The 24,019-nt window shown below is 44.3% G+C and overlaps 1 protein-coding gene across 1 annotated transcript in view; it reads left to right on the top strand.

The window, feature by feature from the left end:
- The window catches only part of CTIF (cap binding complex dependent translation initiation factor), a 2,147,727-nt gene that overhangs the window by 1,721,227 nt on the left and 402,481 nt on the right, over window positions 1–24,019 (top strand). The window contains exon 10 of the mRNA XM_044081751.1: window positions 6,070–6,099. Coding sequence (XP_043937686.1) covers window positions 6,070–6,099 — 30 coding nt within the window. The remainder of the gene's footprint in view (window positions 1–6,069; window positions 6,100–24,019) is intronic.

A 24,019-nucleotide genomic window follows, 5' to 3' on the forward strand; every position in this document is an offset into this window, starting at 1 on the left:
CAAGATTTAACTACCCTGAAATGTCATCTGTTTGCAATCCGACTACCGGAGTTCACAAAAAAACGCAAGGAAAAAGACAGAGACAGACCGTCGAGGTGCAAAACCGACGACGAAGCTTCTCCTGAGCCAGTCGCCAGTTTGCCGGTACTCAGTGAGGCGCTTTCACAGCCCTGATACCCGCTACTTTCGAGTCCCAGGCCTCTACCGAGACCCATTCGGAGTCCGGTATGCCGCAAGATTTGCAAAGTATTGAACCCACGGATGTCTCTCCCTTGGATGGGTCCAGAGCCGCTGAGCAGGCACCAGCTTCTGAGGGTGTTTTCAGGCCTCAACATTTTTATATTAAACTGATGCCAGCAACAAACACAAGGTCAAAAACAGCTTCTATGTCTAAAAAACCGATGCATGAGCCACGTGCTCAGGCCCCTATGCCTGAAAAACCAAGCACAAGGAATAGACACAGCAAAGTCCAATATTCCTCAGATTTTACAATACTTAACTGAGATGCTTGACAAGGGCCTATCTTTTTCTTCAATAAAAATCCATGCCTCTGCCATCTGGGCTCATTACAACACAGAGCCTCCCCTTTTTTCTCATCCGCTGCTTAAACAGCATCTCAGAGGGGCCAAAAATTTAAGGCCTCCCAGAAGAACAACTCCTGCATGGGACCTCAATTTTGTGCAGGAAAAACTCACCCTGCCTCCTTTTGAACCAGCAGCTAATTCGGATATCAAATTTCTATCTTGGAAGACAGCTTTTCTTTTGGCAGTCACTTCAGCAAGAAGGGTTTCAGAACTACAGGCTCTCATGGCAGTGGAGCCTTTCATTATATTTTACCCAGACAAGGTGGCCCTCAGGACCAATCCTTCTTTTATGCCTAAGGTGGTATCCAGTGTGGCTCTTAACCAGACCATTCACCTGCCTGCATTTTTCCCAAATCCGCAGAACAAGGGGGAGCGGATTCTGCATTTATTGGATGTACACAGACAACTAAGATTCTACTTAAACAGGACAAAATCTCTAAGAAAGTCTGAGCAACTACTGGTAGCATTTGCTGCAGGATCAGAGGGGAAGGCTATATCAAAGCAGACTATTTCTAAATGGATAAGCCACTGCATTCGTTTCTGCTATTTGCACCATGGTAAACCTGTGCCCGAGGGGATCAGATCCCATTCCACCGGGGCTGCCTCTACTTCAGCAGCTTTTCTCAGAGGGGTCCCACTAAAGACATTCTAGAAGCTGCTACTTGGTGCTCTGTTCATACGTTCACAAAGCATTATCATTTACCTCTCTTCTCTAAATCCAGGGCAGGCTTTGCCACTGCAGTCCTGCAGGGCCTTATAGCTGCTCCTAATGCTGTTTAGTTCCATCCTCCCATCCATAGCTTTGGGATTTACCCACCCGCCATCCCCCTTTCTATACCTTTTCTTTCCTTCACTATATGCAAAAGCCTTTGTGGTGTATTTGCTTTTAGTTGAAGGTAAATGTTATGTTTCTAAGGTGCATTTATATATTTACAGTTTATTTATATATATTTTTGCTCCCCATTTGGGGGGCACCTGACATCTGGGGCAAGAAAAACTGATTAAAATGGTGTCGGCTGCATGTTTTATACCCCTGATGACCTGACGTCATGGAAGAGGAGACAGCAACCGACGCAGGACTCAAAACTTTGTTATTCCGGCCGACTGAGGGCCACCTGCCAGCAGATTACCCAAATGTAATGACTGCAACAGTGAATACACTCGAACATCTACATTTATGGTAAGTGTACACAACTATATAGAGTATTCTCCCTTCTAACTCTGCACTGACAGAACCCTCTTCTGCACCTACCCAGAATAATAAATAAGAGAAGTAGAAGGCTGAGGACCACCCTGTTCTAGAGCAGCCATCTTTGGTTAAGATGGCTAGAGTTTCTTTTCCTACTCTCTGTAGAGAAACTCCCAGTCTGGCCACCCCTACAAAGCCTTCCTTCCATCATTTACATGAGTCCCCAGATGCTACTGAGAACTCAGTGTTGAGACAGTGCACTGACAGTTTTTCTTCTGAGAGAGAGAACTCTTGAAGCTGATTTCATCTAGATCCCCTTCTGTTGCTTAGGTCTGGTCTCACAAATACCTCACGAGCCCATGCAAGTTGATTGGGAGTATATGATGTTGGCTTTTGTCAAGGCTCTGGATAGGTGTGGTATCTTCTCACCCCTGTTAATTTCTACTACGACCTGAGAAGTTCCACCTACCTCCATTCTTCCTCTGGAGCCAGTTTTTGGCACCAGCAGCAGTGGGATCTGTACAGACGGTCATGTCTGGTTTCCCATTGTGGGTAGACCCACAAACACAATTGCCTTCAGCACTGGTAACACCAGTGTTGGTAGAGATGACTTTGATGCCATTCTTGATGTTGGAGCATTCAGCATTTGCTTCAGGACTACAGGTCTCCACTTTGGGTTTGGATCCAGAGTCCTCTATGCAAGTGGTCAGGGTAGACTTGCTGATATCTACACTGATTCCAGTTTTTGCCAACACTAATGGTCCTGGGACCAGGAACTTTGGTGGATTCCACCATGCAGACAAGAGCTACTGTTAGCTCTTTCATGCCCATTGTGTCAGCGGTACTGATTCTACCTTGACGTACTGCTGAGGTTGGAACCTTGAGTTGACTGTCATCCAAAAAAGTTCTAGACCTAGACTGGTGAGATCTGGAGATCGCTGTTCCCAAGAAAGCTTGGACAAGGACTTCCATCACAGCCCCCAAGGAAGTGTGTAAAGGAGGAACCACGTGGATTCCCACACTCTGGATACAATCTGGTGAGAGGGAGGTTTCCTCAAAATCCTCCCACAAGAACACATCCTTCAGTGAAATTTTGGAAGTGATGAAGCATAGGGCATTATGGACAGTAGACCCCACCTTATCAGAGGAGGAGCAGGTCTTACAAGGGGCCTTTAACTCATCTTCCCAAAAAGCATGGGTAGTGCCTTTCTCCAGCAAACTAGCTGGCGTGGTCTGTAGTAGAATTTGGAAAGAGCCTGACACAGTTGTGTCAATTCCAAGGAAGCCCAGCAGAGTCCTTTGTACCCCCCCCCCCAAGAAGGGCCTTACTGGAGCAAAGAACCTCTTGTTGACTCCATAGTGCTAGCTGCAGCCACCAAGGAGGACCATCCAAAAGATCCCCCCAATAAAGATTCCAGGATGATGGATTAGTTAGGGAAGCAAGTCTGTGTGTACAGTGCATTCTCTGTTAGAGCACTGAAGTACATAGTGCATATGATTCATTTTCTCAGGGATATCACCCAGAGGGTATCTGAAGGAAGTGCCAGCTGTGGAATTACAGTCCCAGATGGAGACCCACATGGCTGTTATGAGTACTTTCTTCTCTCTGTCCATGCATCTTAAACATAATGTGACTGATGCAGCTAGGGTAGTAAGGTCAGGCCTGACTTTGGCTCATGGATTTTAAAGACCATTTCAAATCGGCCATCACCTCCTTTAGCAATTCTCTGTTTGGGCAATAGGTGAGAGAGGTGGAGACTGTCTATTTTGTCAGCAAGAGGATAAAACACTTACTGCTGTGGGAGTTAAGTTTGCTACCTCACAAAGAACCCTTTGACAAAGGACCTTTCAACAGAAACAGAAAGGGGTGAGGAACTTATGGCTTCACAAATTCCAACAGCACTAACATCAACTGCAGCAGAACAGAGGTTCCTGTGGTAGAGAAGAATTTCAGTCCATGTGCTGTCCCAGAGGAAGAGGTGGTATTAACAGCCATGGAGGTAGAGTATACTTTCAAGCATTTAATTCCTATGATCCCTGAAGATTTGCCCAACTGTTCCACTCTGGAGGTAGTCGGGGGCTGTCTATTCTTGCATGCTTCGGCAAGGATGGCCATCATGACAGACACGTTGGTAAGAAGATTTGTATTCAGAGGTTACTACATTCTTTTTTCTAAAATATTCTTGATTCAGACTTCCCAACCATCACCTGTGCCACCCAGACAAAGGGAAGCATCTTTAAAGGAAGTACAGATTCTCCTTGAGAAGAGAGCACGTAAAGGTCCTGCCAGGTCAGAGAGGATCCAGATTTTACTCCAGATTCTTTTGTGCCCAGAAAGGCCAAGTTCCTCAGGTTAATTCTTGGCCTAAACTGGCTCAAGTGTTTCATGGAGGAGTCTTTCTAGATGGTCACGGTGGAATCCATACTGCCATGTCTTTAGGCAGAGGACTGGATATGCTTTCTAAATCTTCAAGATGTTTACCTTCTCATAAAAATGTGCAAGACATCAAGATGATTTCTCCACTTCGAAGTTGGAGCCAGTCACTTTCAATTTCAGGCCTTACTGTTTTCTTCTCACCATTGCCCCCTAGGTATTCACAAAATGTATGGCTCCAATTGTAGCACACTTGCAACTTCTAAGAGTACAAATCTTTACATACATAGATTATTCCTTTCTGGCAGCTCCATTTCTGGATCAGCTTGTACTAGCAAGACAGTTGCTGCAATTCTATCTGTCTGTGGGTCTAATAGTAACCCTAGACAAGTCAGAACAGGAGGCCTGAAAAGATTTCACCTTCATAGGATGTTGGCTGGACACCCAGAGACAGCTGGCAGTTCTGTCACATGAAATAATTTCCTCATTTTCCAAGATCTCATTGTGTATTCCAGCAAGGTTAGCCTCCAGGAGCTCATGTCCTCATAGGTCTGGGTCTCATGGCTACATCAATACAGATGGTCTCTGGAGTCAGACTCAACATGAGGATTTTACAGTGGACCTTTTGTATGCAATAGGAACAGTCCTGTCAGATAGTGCACCACAGGATCAAATTCCCATATAGTCACAGAATCACTTGGTGGATGAAAACATGCAAACTCTCAACTGGATCTCCCTTTAAACCAGTACCACTTGCCATTGTTACCACAGATGCATCTGCCTCAGGTGGGGAACAGTTGTCGGACTAGACAGTCCAAGGTTCATGGACATAAACATACTCGAGGTGACAGCAGTCCTCCTAGCATTGCAAGCATATATAGTTGCCGTACAATCAGTATGGCAGTTTGGTAGTATTTGAAGAAGCAAGGAGAAAACTTGATCTTGCCCTTTGTGCAGAGAAACAATAAGATTTTGGAAATGGGCACGATCCTTGCAACGTTTTCTGATAGCAATGCACATGCAAGAGTCTACCAAATTGATTGCAGTCAAATTGAGCAGATAGATTCTGCTGTCCCATGAATCTTCTCTTTAACAGTAGAATAGCAAGTGGTATATTCAACAAGTGTAGAAGACCTTGCTGCAGTCGTCTTGCTTTGCCATTCAATACCAAATGTACTCATAACTTACAGCTTACTCCCCAAGGTGGACAGAAACCCAGATAAATTCTCCCTCGATTGGCCTCTGGGTCTCCTCCACACCTACCCCCCTCTTCCACTGTTACCAAGACTGTTGCAGAAAGTCAAATCTTGCAAGGCTCAACTCATTGCATCCTTCTGTCCCACCAGACTTGGTTCCTGTTGCTGCGGCCTCATTTGAAGAAGAAATCCATTCTTCTCCCACAGAACTGAGCTCTGACAAGTCACCTATCCAGATGGCCTTATCCAGATATTCAGTCCTCCAGTTATCTGCTTTTTTCTAGGTCCAATAATGGCCAGGAATTTTCAGTTCTCTCCATAAATTTGTTCAGCTAATTACAGCCTCCTAGAAAACCTCAACTAAAAGTATTTGTAAGGGTAGATAGAAGAAATTCTAGTAGTGGACTTCTGACAGAAACAAAGGAGCCAATTACTTCTCAATTGAAGTTTACTTGGAAAATATTTCCTGCCTCCACAAGGGTTTTCCCACTCATTGTCTGGCTGCATACCATTCCTGAAAGGACTCCATCAATGGGATTTTTAATTCCAGGTCTCTAGTAGTCAGACCAGCTGCAGCTTAGAACCTTAACTTTGTTCTTTAGTGTAACTTAAACCTCCCTTTGAACCAACTGGCACCGCTGATTTTAAGTTCTTGTCATGGAAACAGTCATGTTATAGATCTTACCTCAGCAAGAAGAGTTTGAACTTCAGGCCCTGTCTTCTCAGTACCCGTGCATTATTCTTCATCGAGATCAGGTACATCTTACGACAAACCATCCAAAATCAGTGTTTCCGCTGTGCACTAATCAAGGAAATTACTTATCGCATTGCAACTTAACTTTTATATGTATAGCACAAAGGTTTTCCAGAAGGATGAACACTTTTTGTCAGTTTTTAGGCACCCTAGACTTGCTCAAAAGATACCAAGGTTACATTGGCAAAATGGATTTCTGATTGTATTTCATTCTGTTACACATCAGCAAGCAGGCAACTTTCTGTCCCATAAAAGGCTCACCAGTGTTCAAGCTGTGTCTATGAATTTCCTGTGTAAACTTCCATTTGATGAGATAGCAGTGGCTCCCAGTTCTTCTCTGCATACCTTTGCTAAACATTACAATCTGTTCTATTTCTAGAACAGCAGCACCCTCTGGAGTGACTATTCTTAGAAGTTTGCTGTAAGTCCACCCTTGTTAGCTGGAGACTCCGTCCTGCTATTGCAGTGTCCAGACATGACCTGAAAATATGCATGTAATGTACTTGTAGGAACATTTTACTTCTCTGTGGTCTGGTTTCTGTCAAGACACTGGAACAACCTGCGCTTCTCTTACCAACTTATTACATTTGAGGGATCTGCAAGTAGACCATCACGTATTTTTTTTTTTTGTTTTACCAGCTTTATCAATCTGGAGAAGTCAGCAGGAGCAAATGAGTTATGAGTAAGGAGGAGATTGAGTTTATTTTATTTTAATTTACTTTGTTTTTTGTTTACTGAGAAAGTACGACAGGGCACAAGTCCCATTTTCAGCTGATTCCCAGGGAGAAGTACTTCATTTTACAAAATTAGTATAAGGCAGATATACAAGATTTACATAATAAATGTACATACGTAGACAAGTAATGATATAGTTAAAACAATACTGCAGTAAAATATTAGTTAATATCGAACATGAGAGTCTAGTTATTTTCAAAGGAATCCATTGTAATTAAGGATTAAGTAGGCGATAGTGAAGGACTGAGTTATAAGGTGAAAATGGTTGCAAATTATGGAGGAGTTTTGAGGTAGTGCATGTAAAACAAGTGTCTATGGGAGATGGAGAGGATAGTGGAGAGGGATTGGAGATAGATAGACATGTGAAGTAGTAGTTGTATTATGTCCAGTTAAGAGTGGTGAGAGTTAGTAAGGGTTTGGAAAAGGAGAGATAGGTTCATAGGTAGGTACTAGGCTATCTGCCTGAAGGCATTTATAAGCCTAGCCGGAATGTGTTGGCTTTCGCTGCCCCCTTAGATTATTTCCCTGTACCTCTGTCCAGCAGAGCCATTGAAGTGATTCCTGGGGTAAACTTTCTGTTTCCCATCTACTCGAACTTTCTGTTTCCCATCTACTCGTCAAGGTTTCTCTTGAAGAGGGTTAGCGAGGAGCTCTGGCTAATGTAGATTGGAATCTTGTTCCAGAGCATGGGAAGTCTCTGGGACAGGAATCTATCCCTCCAGCACGTTCTATGTATTGTTGTTGTGATGTTTAGATCCCTGGAGCATGTGGCTTGAGGGGATATGGTTTTCTTTAGGTGGAGCATGTCCATCAATTCTGGGTTGGACATGGCCTTGTACATCCGGCAGAGATCACTTCTGAGTAGGCGGTGTGCAACCGAGTACAGCTGGAGTTTCTTCATTAAAGCTGCATAGGGCATCTGCTTGAGGCCAGTGATCCTCTTGGTGAGGTACTTCTGTGGTCTTTCCAGTTGTTGCAGATGTCTTGTAAGGTACATCCCAAATGGGGCATTGTACTCTATGATGGGTCTGATGAGTGATGTGTAGAGGGGCCCAATGACATCTTTCGATCTGAATGAAAACCCTTTTGTGATTAGGTGGGCCACATAGAAGGATTTTCTAACCACTTTGGCAATATGATTATCAAGGAAGAGGCTACTAACTACTTGGGTTCCCTGATCCCTTATTAAGTCTTCCGTATTTAGGGGGCTACCACCTATGTGGTAGTTTGTGGGTACTTTGTTTTTTCCAAAGGAGATGACTATGCACTTTTTGGCATTTAGCTTGAGGCCATGGTTTTCACACCAGGTATCTGTCTCAGTGAGACCCTTTTGGAGGATGTTTGTGTCAGCCGGGGAGTCAATTATAGCTCCTAGTTTGCAATCATCTGCGAACTTGGAGATTATTTGTGAACATCTCATGTACAAAGCTGGTAACTAAGCAGGTATAACTTTAGTTGAGTTGTAAATGATTTTACGGCCTGGAAGGGTTAAGTATTTATATGAAGTTGGAGACAGATGGACAGTTTATACACAATGTTATGTATTTGAGGAAGTTATGCGTAGGTTAGATAATGTGGGAATTGCAGCCACTGTAACACCCTTAGGACCGTGCCATGATGGATTCCATATGGAAGGTTGGTGGAAAATTGTGCTGTCTTGTAGTAGCTTTGCTCAGATTTGTTTAGCAGAGTTACTTGAATGTTGTTAAGGATGGGCACAGAATACATTAGAGCAGGCAAGAGAAGAAGAGAGGTGCAAAATGAGGTTTTCGGCTCTGTAGTGTGTGTGTAGTTTTTGGTGTAATTTTTTCATTGTATTTTGGATGTGTCAGATTTTAAGGTCTCCTATACAATGATGTACAAGCCTAGTTATTTAGTATATGTGACTAGTTTTTTGTTTGGTTAGATAAGGTAACTGAGAAGGAGGTTTTGTTGATTGAAAGCTATTCATAAGTAAATAGGATTAGTTTAGGAATAGCAAATGTCAGCCAGGTTTCTATAGAGAAGGACCTATGGTTAAGTTAATGTAGTTTGTTGATCTGTTTTGGAATACAGATGATTGGTGTCATCTGCAATACTGTACTAGGTCCCCAAGATCAGCTCTCGTGGTAAATGGACTAGTGTGTGGAAACTTGGAGTTTGTTGCTTTCCCTAGAGGGGTGCCAAAGACACCACTACTGCTCTTCCATTGTCTGGACAGAGAGCATAAAAATCTAATATTCGGTAAGTACATAACATTTTTCTCCACTGTAGTGCGACCATGGAGTTGGTATATCAAGGTAGGAGATGCAAGAGCAAAATCCCCCACTTGGAGGTACAAGTATGCTTGACTTTCTGTAAAAAAAATAATAAAATAAATAATTTTAAGTTTTTATGGATTTCTAAGTTACACTTCACAAAATTTAGAAATTAATAAAGAATGACATTATTTCAGTGATTTGACAGAACATAGGGAAACCCTGAAAGAGGACAAGTGCATTTCCACTTCAGAAGGTTATAGCGTAAAATGTCTTTTAGTTGTAGAACTTGTGCCTAATAATTGTGCAGTTAACTATGTTATGTTTTACTTTTCTTATAGTTTGAAATGTATATTTTCTTTTAGGACACTGCATAGATTTACTGATTTTCTTAAAAGTGGGTAGCATTGTTGGTTTGGTGGATGTGGCATGTTTATTCTTAGCTGCTTAAACTTTTCTGTCAGTCCTAATGTTTTGACCACCTAGTATGTAAATGTAGACCTCTCTCCCTTACCAGCATTTTTGTCCCGTAAGCTGCTTGTCAAAATAAAGGTGAAAAAATGTCACTGTACAGATGTAGGCATTTATAGTCTTAACTTTCCCAATACCACCCATTTCCCCCCAATTACTGTTGTAATATAAATAGTACTATCCAATAGTTTGTCATGCAGTAAGCATCACTGTGTGCACCTTTTGTTCCCCTTGTTGCTGGTAGTAGCCCTTTGCTTCCATACAGCATAAATGTAGCTCATAGCTACTCGATGTGTTCCATGCAGGGGTCTGTATCATATCCTCGAAAGCTGTAAACAGCGAACGCTATTTACAGCAAAAATGCAGTGCAGCAAACTGTCAATAGTGAGATCGCACTACAGTGAAGATTGGAAAATTTGCCCTTTCCTCACTGTAATGCGATCTCTGAGTTGGTGTATATAATTAGCGGGGGGTGTGGGGGCACAGCCCCCCACAATAGCAAATTCGATGCACGGCATTATCACTGTAAATAGTATTTGCTGTTTACAGCTTTCGAGGATATAATATAGATCCCTATGCAGCCCATACTTGCTTTACAAAAACTTATAGTAGACTGCTGCTTAGTATCATTGATACTTATGGTGAATGTACAAGTAGCTGCCTTACACATTCTGCTCTGTCGGGTGACATTAGAGTCCTTTATATAGATATTTAAATCCAAGTGCACAGTTCATTCAGCATTATCTGGAGAAAAAGGAACTTTGAATGGATAAAGTATCATAGAGGAAACAGTAAGGAGAGCAAAAGCAGAACAGGGCCAAAAGTAGTCTATGACGCAGACATAGGAGGACATTTTTACAAGTTAGTAGAGAAGTACGACTAGAGAAAATTTCATGAAGTAGTAGTTTGGTCTATATGTACTGAGGAAAAACATGTCAGTCTTATTTTTCTTCAGTTGGAATCAGTCTGACTGGAATAATCTGTAGGCAGCAAATAGACACACGAGAAATTTCAGGAGTCATCAAATTGCTTTGAGCAGCATGATTCAGCAAAGTATTAGAAATACTGCTTCAGTTTACTAGGTCAAGATGATGTCCTTCCATATCATTGATTCAGTATTCATTAACTGAAAGGATGATCTGCCAAGGATAGCTCAACGTTTGGCCAGTGTTCCAAAGCCTTTAGTACTTGCAGGTGCTGTACATTACACACGTGCTCCCAGCACAAGGCATAGGGCATAAAAGAAGTGTACAGATGTACACACTCAGAACTTCTTTGCCGCCGGTCTGAAAGACATCTTTAGATGTTTGTCTGAATGCCTTTCTGGGGTGCTGGTTACCAAGCCGTGTTTTGGGTAAGTGTCGCGTTGGGGTTTCTCCTTATCTTCCCTTTTTTTTTTTTTGTTTAAAGAGGAGATATCAGTATGGGAGATAGATTCCTCATAAAGACCATCACAACCAGTGTCTCTTCTGTTTGGGTGCTTCCCACAACCATACACTGTGTTCTGTCTGCCAAGCTTTTTTTTGCCAAGACTCTACATAGTCATCTCTCCACCTTATCTGTTTACCTTCAAAACCAACATCTTAAGCTGTTGGCTCGAAGTGCTATGTCAGAGTATTCCCATCACCAAGGTCAGTTGGCCAAGAAAAAGGCCAAAAAACCTAGGTCTGATATGGCTGCTGTACAGCATCCCACAGGATGTCTCTCATGAGGCTAATGAAAGCCCAGAGGATCATCTGGTGTTTGCTTCAGATTTCTCTGCTGAAACCCCGTCTGAGGGCTGGCATGGATCTGACTTCTTGCATGTCCTGGGAGGCTTTTCAAACATCTGCTCCTGAAACTGAGGGGGGAGCTTGGCTAATTATATCTGAGGGACCGAGTGGGATTTTGCAGATCTTAGTGAGTGAGGAGATCCCTGCTATGCTTATTGAGAGCTACCAAGGGTCTGACCCTCCAAAGTGTGTGCTGTGCAGACATCCTGCAGAAAAAGAAACAGACAACCAAGCATATTTCCCCCTATGGTTAAGGATTTTGAATGTGAATGGCAGGATTTTACTCAGGGGTTGTTTAATGCTTTAATGAATTTAAAGCCTCCTCAATGGGCATCTGTGACTGCCCCTCCCTGGTCTTCCACTCCTCTTAAGACCCAGGGAACTAGACTCTTCAGATGAGGAACAGGATTTGGGGGAGGGATCCCTGGCTTACTCTTCTCAAATCCCTTCTCCCTTGGAGTACGGTTCAGAGGAAGAGGATTCTATTAGTCCAGATTCTCCTTTAGAGGAACTTTCCTTTGGGGGTGCTGTTACCCTTATGATTGAATTCTTTAAGTGGGATTGCTCTCAAGTCTCTGCTATCCAGAAAAGGAATTATGAGTTCCTCCAGATGGAGTCTCTTATGCCTTCTGCTTTTCCCACATTCTGGCTGCCTTTCTGGATACCTTCTGTAAAGTCTATCTCTTCTGACAAGCCCTCCAACTGTTGCCTTCTGCCAAGCTGCTTTCTTCAGACAAAGATAGTAGAGCGATGGAGAGGCTGAGCAAAAAGGTTTATACTGCTGTCACTTTACCTTTTCAGTCCATTAACTACAGCACTCATATGACCAAGTATGTTTTGGCTGTCCTTTCTCAAGTTTCCCAAGTGGGCTCTGACCTTCCTGAGTCTAAGGGGAAAACTTCTGCCCTTTCCCTGTTAGATTCTACCTCTCAAGTTACCTGCCACGCTATTTAGTACAGCTTACAGTGCAGCTGATGCTTTCTGCAGTGTGCTGTTTTTCGTTCTGTTATGAGACATTACCCTTAGCTTTGCCTAATGACATTAATGCCAAACTATTGGATGCTCCTTTGGATAATAAATTTTTTTTGGTGCTGCTGCTGCACTTTATAATCCTCTCCAGGATAAGGGTAAAGCCTTTGCAGTACTTGAAGCATAATTTTGTTTCTCCTATTCCTACGTTTTGGAGGAATTTACCCCTCCAAATCTGCTTTTGTTCATAGGCAGTCTTGTCCTCCTCCCAAAGGAAAAATTGTTCTAGATGTGTGCCTCCAGCTAAGTTTACTCAACCCCCACTTCCCAGCAACCTTCTTTTCAGGACAAGCTGAGTTCCATTTGACAATAAGCGTCTCCTTTCCCTTGGTCATATTACCTTCTCCCTCTATCTTTCACTGTTTCATCCTTATTGGTAAAAGATCACAACAGACTCTTGGGTTCTGTCCATTATCTGCCAGGGATATTTCATGGTTTAAAAATCCCTTCCTCCCTTTTTGGGCATTAATCAACTTCTTTGGGAACAACTTCTTCTTTTTCCAGAGGTGCTCCATTCTCTTCTGATTTAAGGCACAATTCAGATAGTTTCTCCTGCCCAAGATGGGATGGGTTTTTATTCCAGAAGGTTTTTGGTTCCTAGAAAGGAGGGCCCTTCACCAATTATGGACCTTTCCCAGCATTTCACCTTTCTCAAGATTCCTTCCTTTCTTATGTTTCTCTTAGTACTTTATTTCCCCTTTTTCTACCCCAGGCCTTTCTGGCCTCTCCAGATGTCAAGGATGCCTACCTTCATATCCCCATCCGTCCTCTTTTCAGGAAGTATTTACGTTTCTCTGTTCCTTACATTTTCAGTTCTCTGCTTTGTCCTTTGACCTCTCTGTTGCCCCATGGGTATTCACCAAATGCCTTGCTCCTGTCATTGTCTTTTTTGCAGGATGAGAGTAGTTTAGATCTTTCCTTATCTGGACTTTCTACTCATTCAAGCTTCTTCCCCCGATCCTCTGCTTCAGGATCTCCAGTTTACTATTTCCCTGTTACAGAGTCTGGGGTTCACAACAAACTTTCAGAAATCAGCTGTGACCCCTTCTTAGGATCATATTTTACTAGGTTGCAGGCAACAGACCATCCCTATGCTGGTATATCTGCCTCCCTCCAAGGCCCTGTCTCTTAGTGTTTTTTTCCATTTTCTTTTACCTCTGGTTTCAGTCATGGCCAGGGACTTTATTAGGGTCCTCGTATTCATGGCTTCCACCATTCCCATGCTCCCTCTGGCCAGGCACCACATAAGAAAGCTATGGTGGTACCTGAAGTCAGTGTGGCTTCAATATTGCCACCCCTTGGACTTTCCAGTTCACTTCCTTTCTTGTCTAAAACTCGAGCTTCAGTGGTGGATTCATCAACTTTCTCCCAACCCGGGGCTTCCTTTCCAGGCTGCAGTCCTGACTTGAGCTCTTTACAGATGCTTCAGACAGGGAATTGGGCCTCCTTTAGCTCTCTTAACTGTTTCTAAGCAAACCATCTCTTCCTGGATTTCTAAAGGCAGTTTTTTGTTATTCTTTTCATGATAATTGTCTTTCCTCATCAGTAAAGGATCATTCTACCTGGGCTGTGGCCTCCACTGGTACTTTTTTCAAGGGGCTGGATTACCAGTTCCATCCTTGAGGCTGCTACTTGCTCATACCTTCACCAAGCATTACAAGTAGGGTGTTATTTCCAGGGATAGAGCTGGCTTTGCCAAGGCTATCCTATATAGGTTTCTGGAGGGCTCTTCAATGCCATCCTCGTCGTATGTTTCCTCCTGAGCTTTTGTACTCTTTTCATTTATGAATACTGCAAGTGTGATATGGAAGAACATAGGACAGTTGTGTAAAATCTTACTATAGTAGTAGAAGTCCTTCTCTTCACTGTGGCAGTATTCGCTCCCTCTGCTCTACCGTGTTCTTTCTTGCCCTCCTGGCCGTGGGACTCCTCTGTGTTCTCTTTCTGGATGCACATGTTTTTCCTTGTCCCTAGGGGCATTCTGTTCCTCGTGGGACTTTTTGAGTTCTGAGTATGTGTGCCTGTACATCATCTTTATGCCCGACGCTTTATGAGGGGAGCGTACATTTGATATATGGCTCCTGTAAGTACTAAAGGCTTTGATATACTGGGGCATTGGGCTATCCTTGGAAGAAGATCCCTTCAGTTTTGAATACTGCAACAGTGGAGAGAAAGGACTTCTACTGTTATGGTAAGATTTTACACAACTCTACTTTTCAGACATTTCTTTGAGGAATCTAAAGCACTGTATGTTCTGATGTTCTTCATTTCACTGTTGTAGTGTTCATAACAATAGGGATTCCTCGCCAAGGGCGGCCCGACATCCAGCCAGTATACCAAAGCCTTATGTTGCTTTAAGGTACTTCTTATGTCACTCATGTGCTGCTTGCTTAGCATAAGGCATAAAAGTGACATCTGGACATACCATTCTCAGAACAACTTTGCTGCTAGTCCGAACGCCATCTCTTGACCGTCAGTCTGAACTCCCATTCAGTCTGAACTCCCATTCCATTGCTGGTTCACCAAACCATTGCATATAACTGCCCCCCTGGATTTTTTTTGGATCTGATCTTTTTTGGATCTGATCTTTTCCTTTTGTTTTTGTTCTTTGTGGGGTTTCATGTTATCCAAGAAGGGTAAATGCCAGTGTGGGAGACAGATTCCTCATAAAGACCATCACAAGCAGTGCTTGTTGTGCCTCTGCGCATCCCACAACCATACATCCTATTCAGTTTGGTAGGCCTTGCTTTTAAGACCTTCTGTAGTCCGCTTTCTTCTTTGGTCTTGTATTTGGAGAATCAACATCTTATGCTCTTAGCTAAAGACTCAATGGAAGGAACATCCCACTGTAAGGGGCAGCCTAAAAATCTAGGCCGGACTTTTCTGCTATACAGTCTTTGCCGGACATCTCTCCTGAAGTGAGTGAAAGCCTGACACCACTGCTGGATTCTTTTGCCGCAACAGTTTTGGAGGCCAGTGGGGATACGACCTTAGGCACATTCTTGGAATCTTTGCAGATGTCTACCTAGAGGGGTTCTTCAAATTTTGGTCAAAGAAGTCCCAACTACCATTATTGAATGACATCTGGGGTCGGAGCCTTCTAAATTTTATAAGGCGGACATCCACTTAAAGAAAAAAGCAAAAAACAAAACATTTTTCTCCAGCTTCTAAGGATCCACAGATTGAAAGGCAGAATTTCTTTCAGAGGTTGTTCAATGCTTTGATGGCTTTGAAATCCTCAGGGAGTTTCTGTTTCAGCTCCACATTGGTCCTCTACTCCCCTTAAACGACCCAGAGAACAGGATTCCTTTGTGAGGAGGTAGATTCAGATGAGGAATCCCTTGCTCATTCTTCCCAGATTCCCCCTCTAGACTACAGGTTTGAGGAAGAGGAATCTACTAGTCCTGACACTCCTTTCTAGGAAATTTCTTTTGAGAACACAATGTCTAGAATAATGGATTTTTTTTAAAGGGATTGTGCTCAGGTTTCTGAGGTACAGAAAAGATGATATGAGCTCCTGCAAATTGATTCTCCCAGACCTGCTTATTCCTCCTGCTTTGGCTGCCTTTTCTAATACTTCTAAGACTCCTGATTCCCAACTCTCTGCCCCCAAGAAAACTAATATGTTTTATAGGATGCTTGTGGACTGTAAATCTTTATACAAGTGCCCTCCTAACCCTCAATGGTGTCTTTAGCTTCTGATAAACCATCTCAATTCTACCTTCTCCAAAGTTACTGCCTTCTGATAAAGATAGCAGAACCATGGAAAGGTTAGGTAAAAAGGTTTATAGCTCTGCTACCTTAGCTTTTAAGGCCATCAGTGATCAGACCCATATATATAGGCACTTGTTGACTATTCTCTCCCAGGCCTGTCAGATAATTTCTGATTATCTAGACTATGAAGGGAAATTATCTGCTCTTTCCCTGCTAGGGACCTTTTCCCAGGTGGCTCATCATTCCATTAAGTGTAGTTGTGATGCAGCAGATGCTTCCTATAGGGCAGCTGCTTTAGGGTCTGTGATGGAAATATTCTTGGCTTTGGCTTCAACCTTTGCCTGATGATATTAAGGCTAAGTTGATGGATGCTACTCTAGATAATAAACACTTGCTTAGCGAAGCTGCTGCTGGTTTCTTTGTCTCTTCAGTTTAAGGACAAGGCTTTACAGGAGCTTAAACGTGTTTTTGTTTTTCTTGCTCCTAATTTTCAGAGAAATTACCCCCTTAAGCCAGCCTTTGTTCGTAGGCAGTCTTGCCCCTCCCCCCAACACCCCCGGGTAAGAAAGGTGGGAAGTGGGCTCCTCCTACTAAAGCTACTCCAGACTTGTGTGCCCCAGAAATCTCCTTTTCCTGATAAACCAAGTGCTAACTATCTTGTTCCTATTCTTCCCAGCCACATTCCTTTTTCTCTTCACCTTTCTCTCTCTCTCTTACTGTTTGGTTAAAGATTATTCAGGAATCCTGGGTTCTGTCCATTATCCACCAGGTGTATTTCATAGTCTAGAAATCTCTTCCCCCTTTTATGGAATTTCTCAGCCCCCTCAGGAACAGCTTTCCACCTTTCCAGGGGTGTTTCGACTCTGGGAACTATTCAGGAAGTTCCAGTTTCCTAAAGGGGAAGAGAGGTTTACTCCAGAATGTTTCTAGTGCGCAGGAAAGAGGGTACTTGGAGACCAGTTCTAGATCTCTGTCATCTGAGCACCTTTTTGAAGGTCCCCTCTTTTCGAATGTTGTCCCTTCAGTCTTTGTTCCATCTTTTGCTTCCTCGGTCTTATATGGTGTCTCTAGACCTCAAGGATGCTCATCTTCATATTCCAGTTCAACTCCTTTTCAGGAAGTTTTTGCATTTCTCTGTTGATTCCTGGGATTTTCAGTTCTCTGCTTTGCCCTTTGGCCTTTCTAGTGCCCCAAGGATAGTCACCAAACGCCTTGTTCCTGTAATTGCTTTTTGCAGACTAAGGAGGATCCAAGTCTTTCCCTACTTTGATGACCTCCTGTTTCAGGCATCCTCTCCAGAGATCTTATTGCAAAATCACCATTTTGCTGTTTCCTTTCTGCAAAGCCTGGGGTTCATTATACAATTCAAAAAGTCATTTCTGACTCCTCCTCCTCCTCAGAAGCATGTCCTTCTGGGGTGCAGGGACCAGACTATTCCAGTGCTTGTATCCCTGCCTCCTCCCAAGGCCCTAACTCTCATGTCATTCTTCAGTCCCGTCTTTCTTTGGCTTCGTTAACAGCCAGGGACTTTCTGAGAGCTCTAGGGTTCATGGCTTCCACTATTCCTCTGCTTTCTTTTGCAAAACTCCATATGAGAAAGTTTCAGTGGTTTCTGAAGTCATTTTGGCTTCAACATTGTCATTCCATCAGATTTGTAGATGTCCTTGTGTTTATATGGTGCTGTATTCATTACATCAGGGAGTTTGCCTCTGGTGAACTCTCGTACGTCCAGCCATTGTACAAAAGTTAAATGCTAAGGCTAGTGTGCATGACGTCCTGTGCCTCTCTAGGATGTTGGTCGTAAACTGACATTGGTTATAAAGCAGACGTCAGCACACACCTCTCCAAAACTTCTGTGCCGCCTGTGTGACTGCCAGTGTCGGTCGTCTCATTGCCAGTAGAAGCGTTTTTTTATCCGACTTCAGATAAGTACCTCTTTGGGGTTTTCTGCTTTGTTGCTTGCTACTATTTTGGCTTACATGTCCGGTAGGATGGAGAAGTGTAGGTGTGGAAGGCAAATTCCACATAAGGATTTGCATGAGCTCCTCCTATTCTGTCTAGGCCGTGAACACGACCATACCACCTATAGTATTTGAAAGGCATTTGTCCCCAAGACCCTCAGAAGTTGTCTTGCAGCCTTAAAACTATACCTTGAAGATCAGAGACTCAAAACATCCAGCTTTTAGGATGGACCCGAAGTCGGAACACTCAGACGAGACCCCAGTCAAGGGGGGGCAAAAAGAGTAGGCCTGAACAGACTGCTTTGCCCTCCACTTTATTCATCACTGTCGAGGCTGAGGGCCCAGAGTCTCAGCCGGAATCCTCTGGGTCTCCTTCGGCAGAAGGCCCAAAGAAGATCTGTCCTTTGCCCAAGGTCATGTCCCGGAGGGAATCTCAGGCATCCTATTTTGTTGCTGGGGGGAAACCAAGGTTCGTTATAGCCGAGGGCCCATGTGGCATATTCCAAATCGTGGTATGTGAGGATATAGTCACTGATGTAATGGAGTACCAGCCTGCATCCGGCCCTCCTACCCTCCACTGTATTTCTGAATCCTCTCCCCCTGAGACCCATAAGAAGAGGAAACAGCCTCTGCCTGCTTCACCTGTTGACAGCCTCCAGATTGGCAGGCCTTCACCCAAGGCCTGCTCAATGCCTTTCTGGCCTGATGCCCACACAGGCTCCTACGGCCCTCTACCCCTAAAGGGCCTGCTCCAGACATCTCTTCAGGAGAAGAGAATTCATCTGATGATGACTCCCTCACCTACTCTTTTCAGATCGCTTCTCCTCTGGGATATGCTTCACCAGAGGAGGAGCCCAACAGCACTGACTCCCCTGGTGAGGACCTCACCTTTGGTGAGACCATCACCAAAATGCAAAACTTTTCAAATGGAACAGCAGTCAAGTGACAGAGACCCAAAGGAGATATTGTGAACTTCTTCACCTGGAGTCTCCCAGCCCTTCTGCTGTGCCCCCAGTACACTCAGCTTTTCTGGATGCTTTCTTGGATGCTTCAAAAAATTCCAACTCACAGCCCCCAGCACCCAAAAATCCAGATAGAGTCTACAAGATGCCCAAGTAATCTACCTTCCTCTACAAAACCCCTTCTGTGGACCCTGCAGTTATTTCTGTGACCACTAACAAAACCTCAAAGTTATTTCCCTCCACCTCTCTACTTCCCTCTGACAAAGAGAACAGAATGATGAAACATCTAGGAAAGAAAGCTTATACTTCTGCCACCCTAGCAGTAAGAGCAGTCAATACCAGACGCACATGGCCAAGTATTCCTTGGCTTCTTTGGAAGTTGTGGTCAGGCAACTGGGAGAGCTCCCTGACTCCCCTCCTAAAGCTAAGCTTTCCACTTTCCTAAACTCCTGCACACAAATGATCAAACACTCAATCAAGTGCAGCTATGATGGTGTAGAAGCATCTGCAAGGGCTGCTGGCCTCTGCATTTATCATCAGAAGGAACTCCTGGTTAAGATTGCAACCCCTCCCTGATGACATCAAAGCCAAGCTCCTAGATGTGCCCGTGGACAACAGAAACCTATTTGGTTCAGCAGCTGCTGAACTATTTAAGACCCTCCAGACCAAAGGCAAGGAAATGCAGGAATTGAGAGATATCTTTGTCTCCCCAATTCCACACTTTCAGAGAAATTACCCAGCTAAAACTCCATTTGTCAGGTCCTCAGCTAAGCAAATACAAGCTAAGCCTAGAAAAGACGACAGGAAACATCACCCTTCTAGGTCAGTCTCCTCCACTCCATCCTCTAACCAGTCCTTTCAGGAAAAGCCTGGTAGTCTGTGACTACCAGGTCCTGCACCCAGACACCCCGCTCTCCAGGCACCTCTCCCTCTCCTTTCCTGCTTGGAAGCAGGTTACCCAGGACTCCTGGGGTCCTACCTGTTATAAAGCAGGGAAACTTCATGACCTGGGAGACCAGACCCACTCCCAAAGGCACCCCCCCACCCAAAGACCAAATACTAGCCCCCCCCCCCATCCTGCAGGAACTTCTTGCTTAAGGATTGGGAGGGTGGCTTAATGGCTAATGTGTTTGCCTCACAATGGATAATTGGCTAGGCTTAAAATGGCTCACAAGGGCAGCTAGCTTAGTACTAAACTATGAACTAAGGAAACCTTCAGGAGTCCCATCTATTGTAAGAGGAAAAGGTTTTTACTCAAAAATGTTCATGGTTCCCAGGAAGAAAGGTCCCTTGAGGCCTATCCTGGACCTATCCCACCTAAACACCTTCCTGTGAGTCCCCTCCTTCATGATGCTCTCTCTACAACCCTTCTACCACTCATTCTGCTTCAGGCTTTCCTAGTGTCCTTGGACATAAAGGGCACCTACTTGCACATCGCTATCCATCCATTTTTCAAAAAGTACCTCTGCTTTCAGTCGATTCTAAACACTGTCAGTTCTGTGCTTTACCCTTTGGTCTCTCTATGCCCCAAGAGTATTTACAGAATGTCTGCTGCCGGTCGTGACATTTGCCAGGACGAAAGGAATACAGCTTTTCCCCCTATCTAGACAACATCCTTATCCAGACTGCCTCAAGTTCAGTGGCCTTACAGCACCTGCAGTTCCCCATCTCCCTCCTTACAGGTCTGGGATTCACCATAAATCACAAAAGGTCATCCCTTACACCCTCTCCAGATCAGGTGTTTCTAGGATGTTGGATTCTGACTAGGGAAGTGATGGCTTGCCTGCCACCAGAAAAGATTGTGACCCTCACCTCTTTCTTCCAGGGGATTCTTCCACTTAAAACCATCTCAGCCAGGGAATTCCTCAGAATCTTAGATTTTATGGCCTGTACTATCCCCGTGGTCCCTCTGGCAAGGCTACACATGAGGAGGTTCCACTGATATTTGAGAAACATCTGGAAATAACATCTTCATCCTCTAGAGTTCATGATCTCCATGCTTCCTTGCCTGTCCAAAGAGTTGAAGTGGTGGATCTCCCAGATTCAGTCATACCTGGGAGTTCCCCTCCAGCCCACACCTCCAAACCAAGACGTCTTCACAGATGCTTCAGACACAGGCTAGGGAGCAACCCTAAGAAATTGGAGAGTGAGGAACACATGGAGCCCCACGCAACAAAAAGATCACATCAATATCAAGGAAATGAGAGCCTGGATACTAGCTTTGGATATTTTCAAGTGTCAATATCTCCCAGTGACCCTGGTCCACAGACAATACCACTGTGCTGTGGTGCATCAACAAAGGGGGGGGGGCAAGGTCCTACCTCCTGTGCAGACTAGAACTGCAGGCTTGGGAAATCACTCTGGAGAAACAGATCCTTCTCCAAGCAGTATATATCCCCTCCAGAGGCAATGTGATGGCAGACTCCTTAAGCAGGACCATGACCCTGGCTCACGAATGGATGCTGAACAGGGAAGTGTTTCTGGAACAGTTCCATCGATAGGGTATTCTGAATGTAGATCTCTTCACCTCCTCCCCCATGAACAGTCAGCTCCCCAACCTTTCTGCTCCAGGGCACCTCACCCATAAGCTTGTAAGATGGACACTGTAGCAATCTCTTGGAAGGGGATGTACGCATATGCATTTCCCCCCCCTTCCCTCTCATTCAGAGTCCTTCTGAAAATTCAGTAGGAGCAACCTCAAGTCTTGCTGGTGACTCCCTACTGGCCAAGGCAGCATTGGTTCCCCCTATTTCACGTAGCCAAGGGCAGTCACCACAAGTTACCCCAGAGCATGGACCTGCTCACACAGGACAAGGGAACACTCTTACACCCTCAACTGTGTACACCAAATCTCATGTTGTGGGTGATAGGACGTTGATTCCCTTCAGACATCTATATACAGAGGACGTGATCCAGGTTCTGCAGGAGGGCAGAAAACCAACTACCAGAAAATCTGACCTGTCAGAGTGGAAGAGATTTTCCTTATGGTGTCAGAAAAGCAACCTACAACCACTGACGGCAGAGCCCCCAGTGGTTTTGTCCTACCTGTGTGAGCTCATGAAGTCTGGATTATCATACTCCTTCATTAAGATCCACCTATCTGCCATCTTAGCTTGCCCACCCCTGATACCAGCTTTAGCATCTGTATTGGAGGTCAAATTTTTTCTGAGAAGGGCTCTACATCTCAGGCCACCTAGGAAGCCAGTTCCCCCTTCTTGGGACCCTAACTTTGTCCTAGAAAAATTGACTCTCCCACCATTGGAACCAGCCAAAGACTAGTCCCTTCCAGCACTGCACTTGGAAGACCATACTCTTGATGGCCATGACCTCTGCCCGAAGGGTCTCTGAACTCCAGGCCCTTATGGCACATCCCTCTTCACTGTGTTCCACAAGGACAGGGTTTGTTTATGTACTAACCCCATGTTCATGCCCAGAGTGGTGATCGACTTCTCTTTAAATCAGACTATCAATCTGCCAACCTTTTTTCCCTGTCCGCAGAACAGAGCAGAGAGGATACTTCACTCCCTAGATGCACACAAACAGCTAAGGTTTTATATGGACAAAACCAAATCCTTCAGAACATCTGACAGGCTGTTCATATCCTACCACCCTAGAGCTGAGGGTCAACCTGTTTTCAAGCAACTATATCCTCTTTGATATAAAAAAAAATTTCCTTTTGCTACACTAACCATGGTAAGTCACTCCCAGTCCCAGTTAGGGCATACACTACCAGGACAGTGGCCTTCTTAGTGGCTTTCCTGAAAGGATTGGATACAGCTGCTATCCTAGAGGCAGCTACTTGGTCTTCAGTTCACACATTCACCAGACACTACAAACTGGATATGGTCTCTAGAGCCAGGGCAGGATTTGCCAGAGCCATCCTCCATGAGTTTGTGGTAGGTGCTTCTGGTCCGCCACCCATTCATTAGGTTAGGAGCTCTTGCACTCTCACTGATGTAGTGAATACAGCAGCATATGAATAGAAGGACATAGTATTGTTGTGTAAGAACTTAACATAACCTTAGATGTCCTTCTGTTCTATATGCTGCTATACAGTTTCCCACCCATCCATCCCCCTCACACTTGCCTGATTTCTGTTTCCTGGAGTAGCCAGTCCGTTGTTGCGTGCTGATGTCCACTTTATAACTGTCCATTTACGACCGACATCCAAGGGAGGTGTGGGACATTACCTGCACCCTAGCGGGAGCATTTAACTTTTGTATAACGGCTGGACGTACAAGTTTTTCACCAGAGGCAAACTCCCTGATTTAATGAATACAGCAGCATATAGAAGAGAGAGACATCTAAGATTATGGTAAGTTCTTACGCAATACTGTCTTCTTCTGCCACGTCTCAAGAATGAGCTTCTTTGGTGGATTCAGCAGTTAATTTTCAATCCATGGCTCCCTTTTCATCCACCTCTTCCCTCTTAGGAGCTGTTCAAAAACACTTCAGACATGGGATGGCAAGCAGTATTTGGCTTCCTAAGGATGCAGGGAGTCTGGTTGCCTCATCAAAAGAACACATCAATGTCAAGAGATGAGAGCTCTGCTGCTTGGCACTTCATACCATAGCGATGTGGTATGTAAACAAATGGGGGCGGGTGAGGTCTTATATTCTTTGCCAGTTGGCATTCCCAGTGTGGGATCTAGCTATCCAGTATCAAGTGACTCTTCAGGAAATTTACATCCCATCAGGTCAAAACATTCTGGCAGATTCCCTGAGCAGGTCCATAACTCAATCCCACAAATGGATGCTTCACAGGGATGTGTTTCTGGACATTGTTCACCAGTGGGATACTCCTCAAATAGATCTTTTTGCCTCCCCTCTAAACTGACATCTTCCTCTTTTTTTTTTTTTGTGCCAGAGTCCCAGGTCCTCTGGTTTGGAAGGTGGATGTCCTATCTTTTTCTTGGAAGGGGATGTTTCTTTATGCCTTCTTAACCCTTTCTCTGATTCCAAAAGTCCTGTTCAAAATTCAATAGGATGTTCCCAAAATATTGTTGGTGACTCCTTTTTGGACGATACAACATTGGTTCCC

The sequence above is a fragment of the Protopterus annectens genome, chromosome 1.part1 (genome assembly GCF_019279795.1).
Source record: "Protopterus annectens isolate FY-2018-M chromosome 1.part1, PAN1.0, whole genome shotgun sequence".
Taxonomy (NCBI): domain Eukaryota; kingdom Metazoa; phylum Chordata; order Ceratodontiformes; family Protopteridae; genus Protopterus; species Protopterus annectens.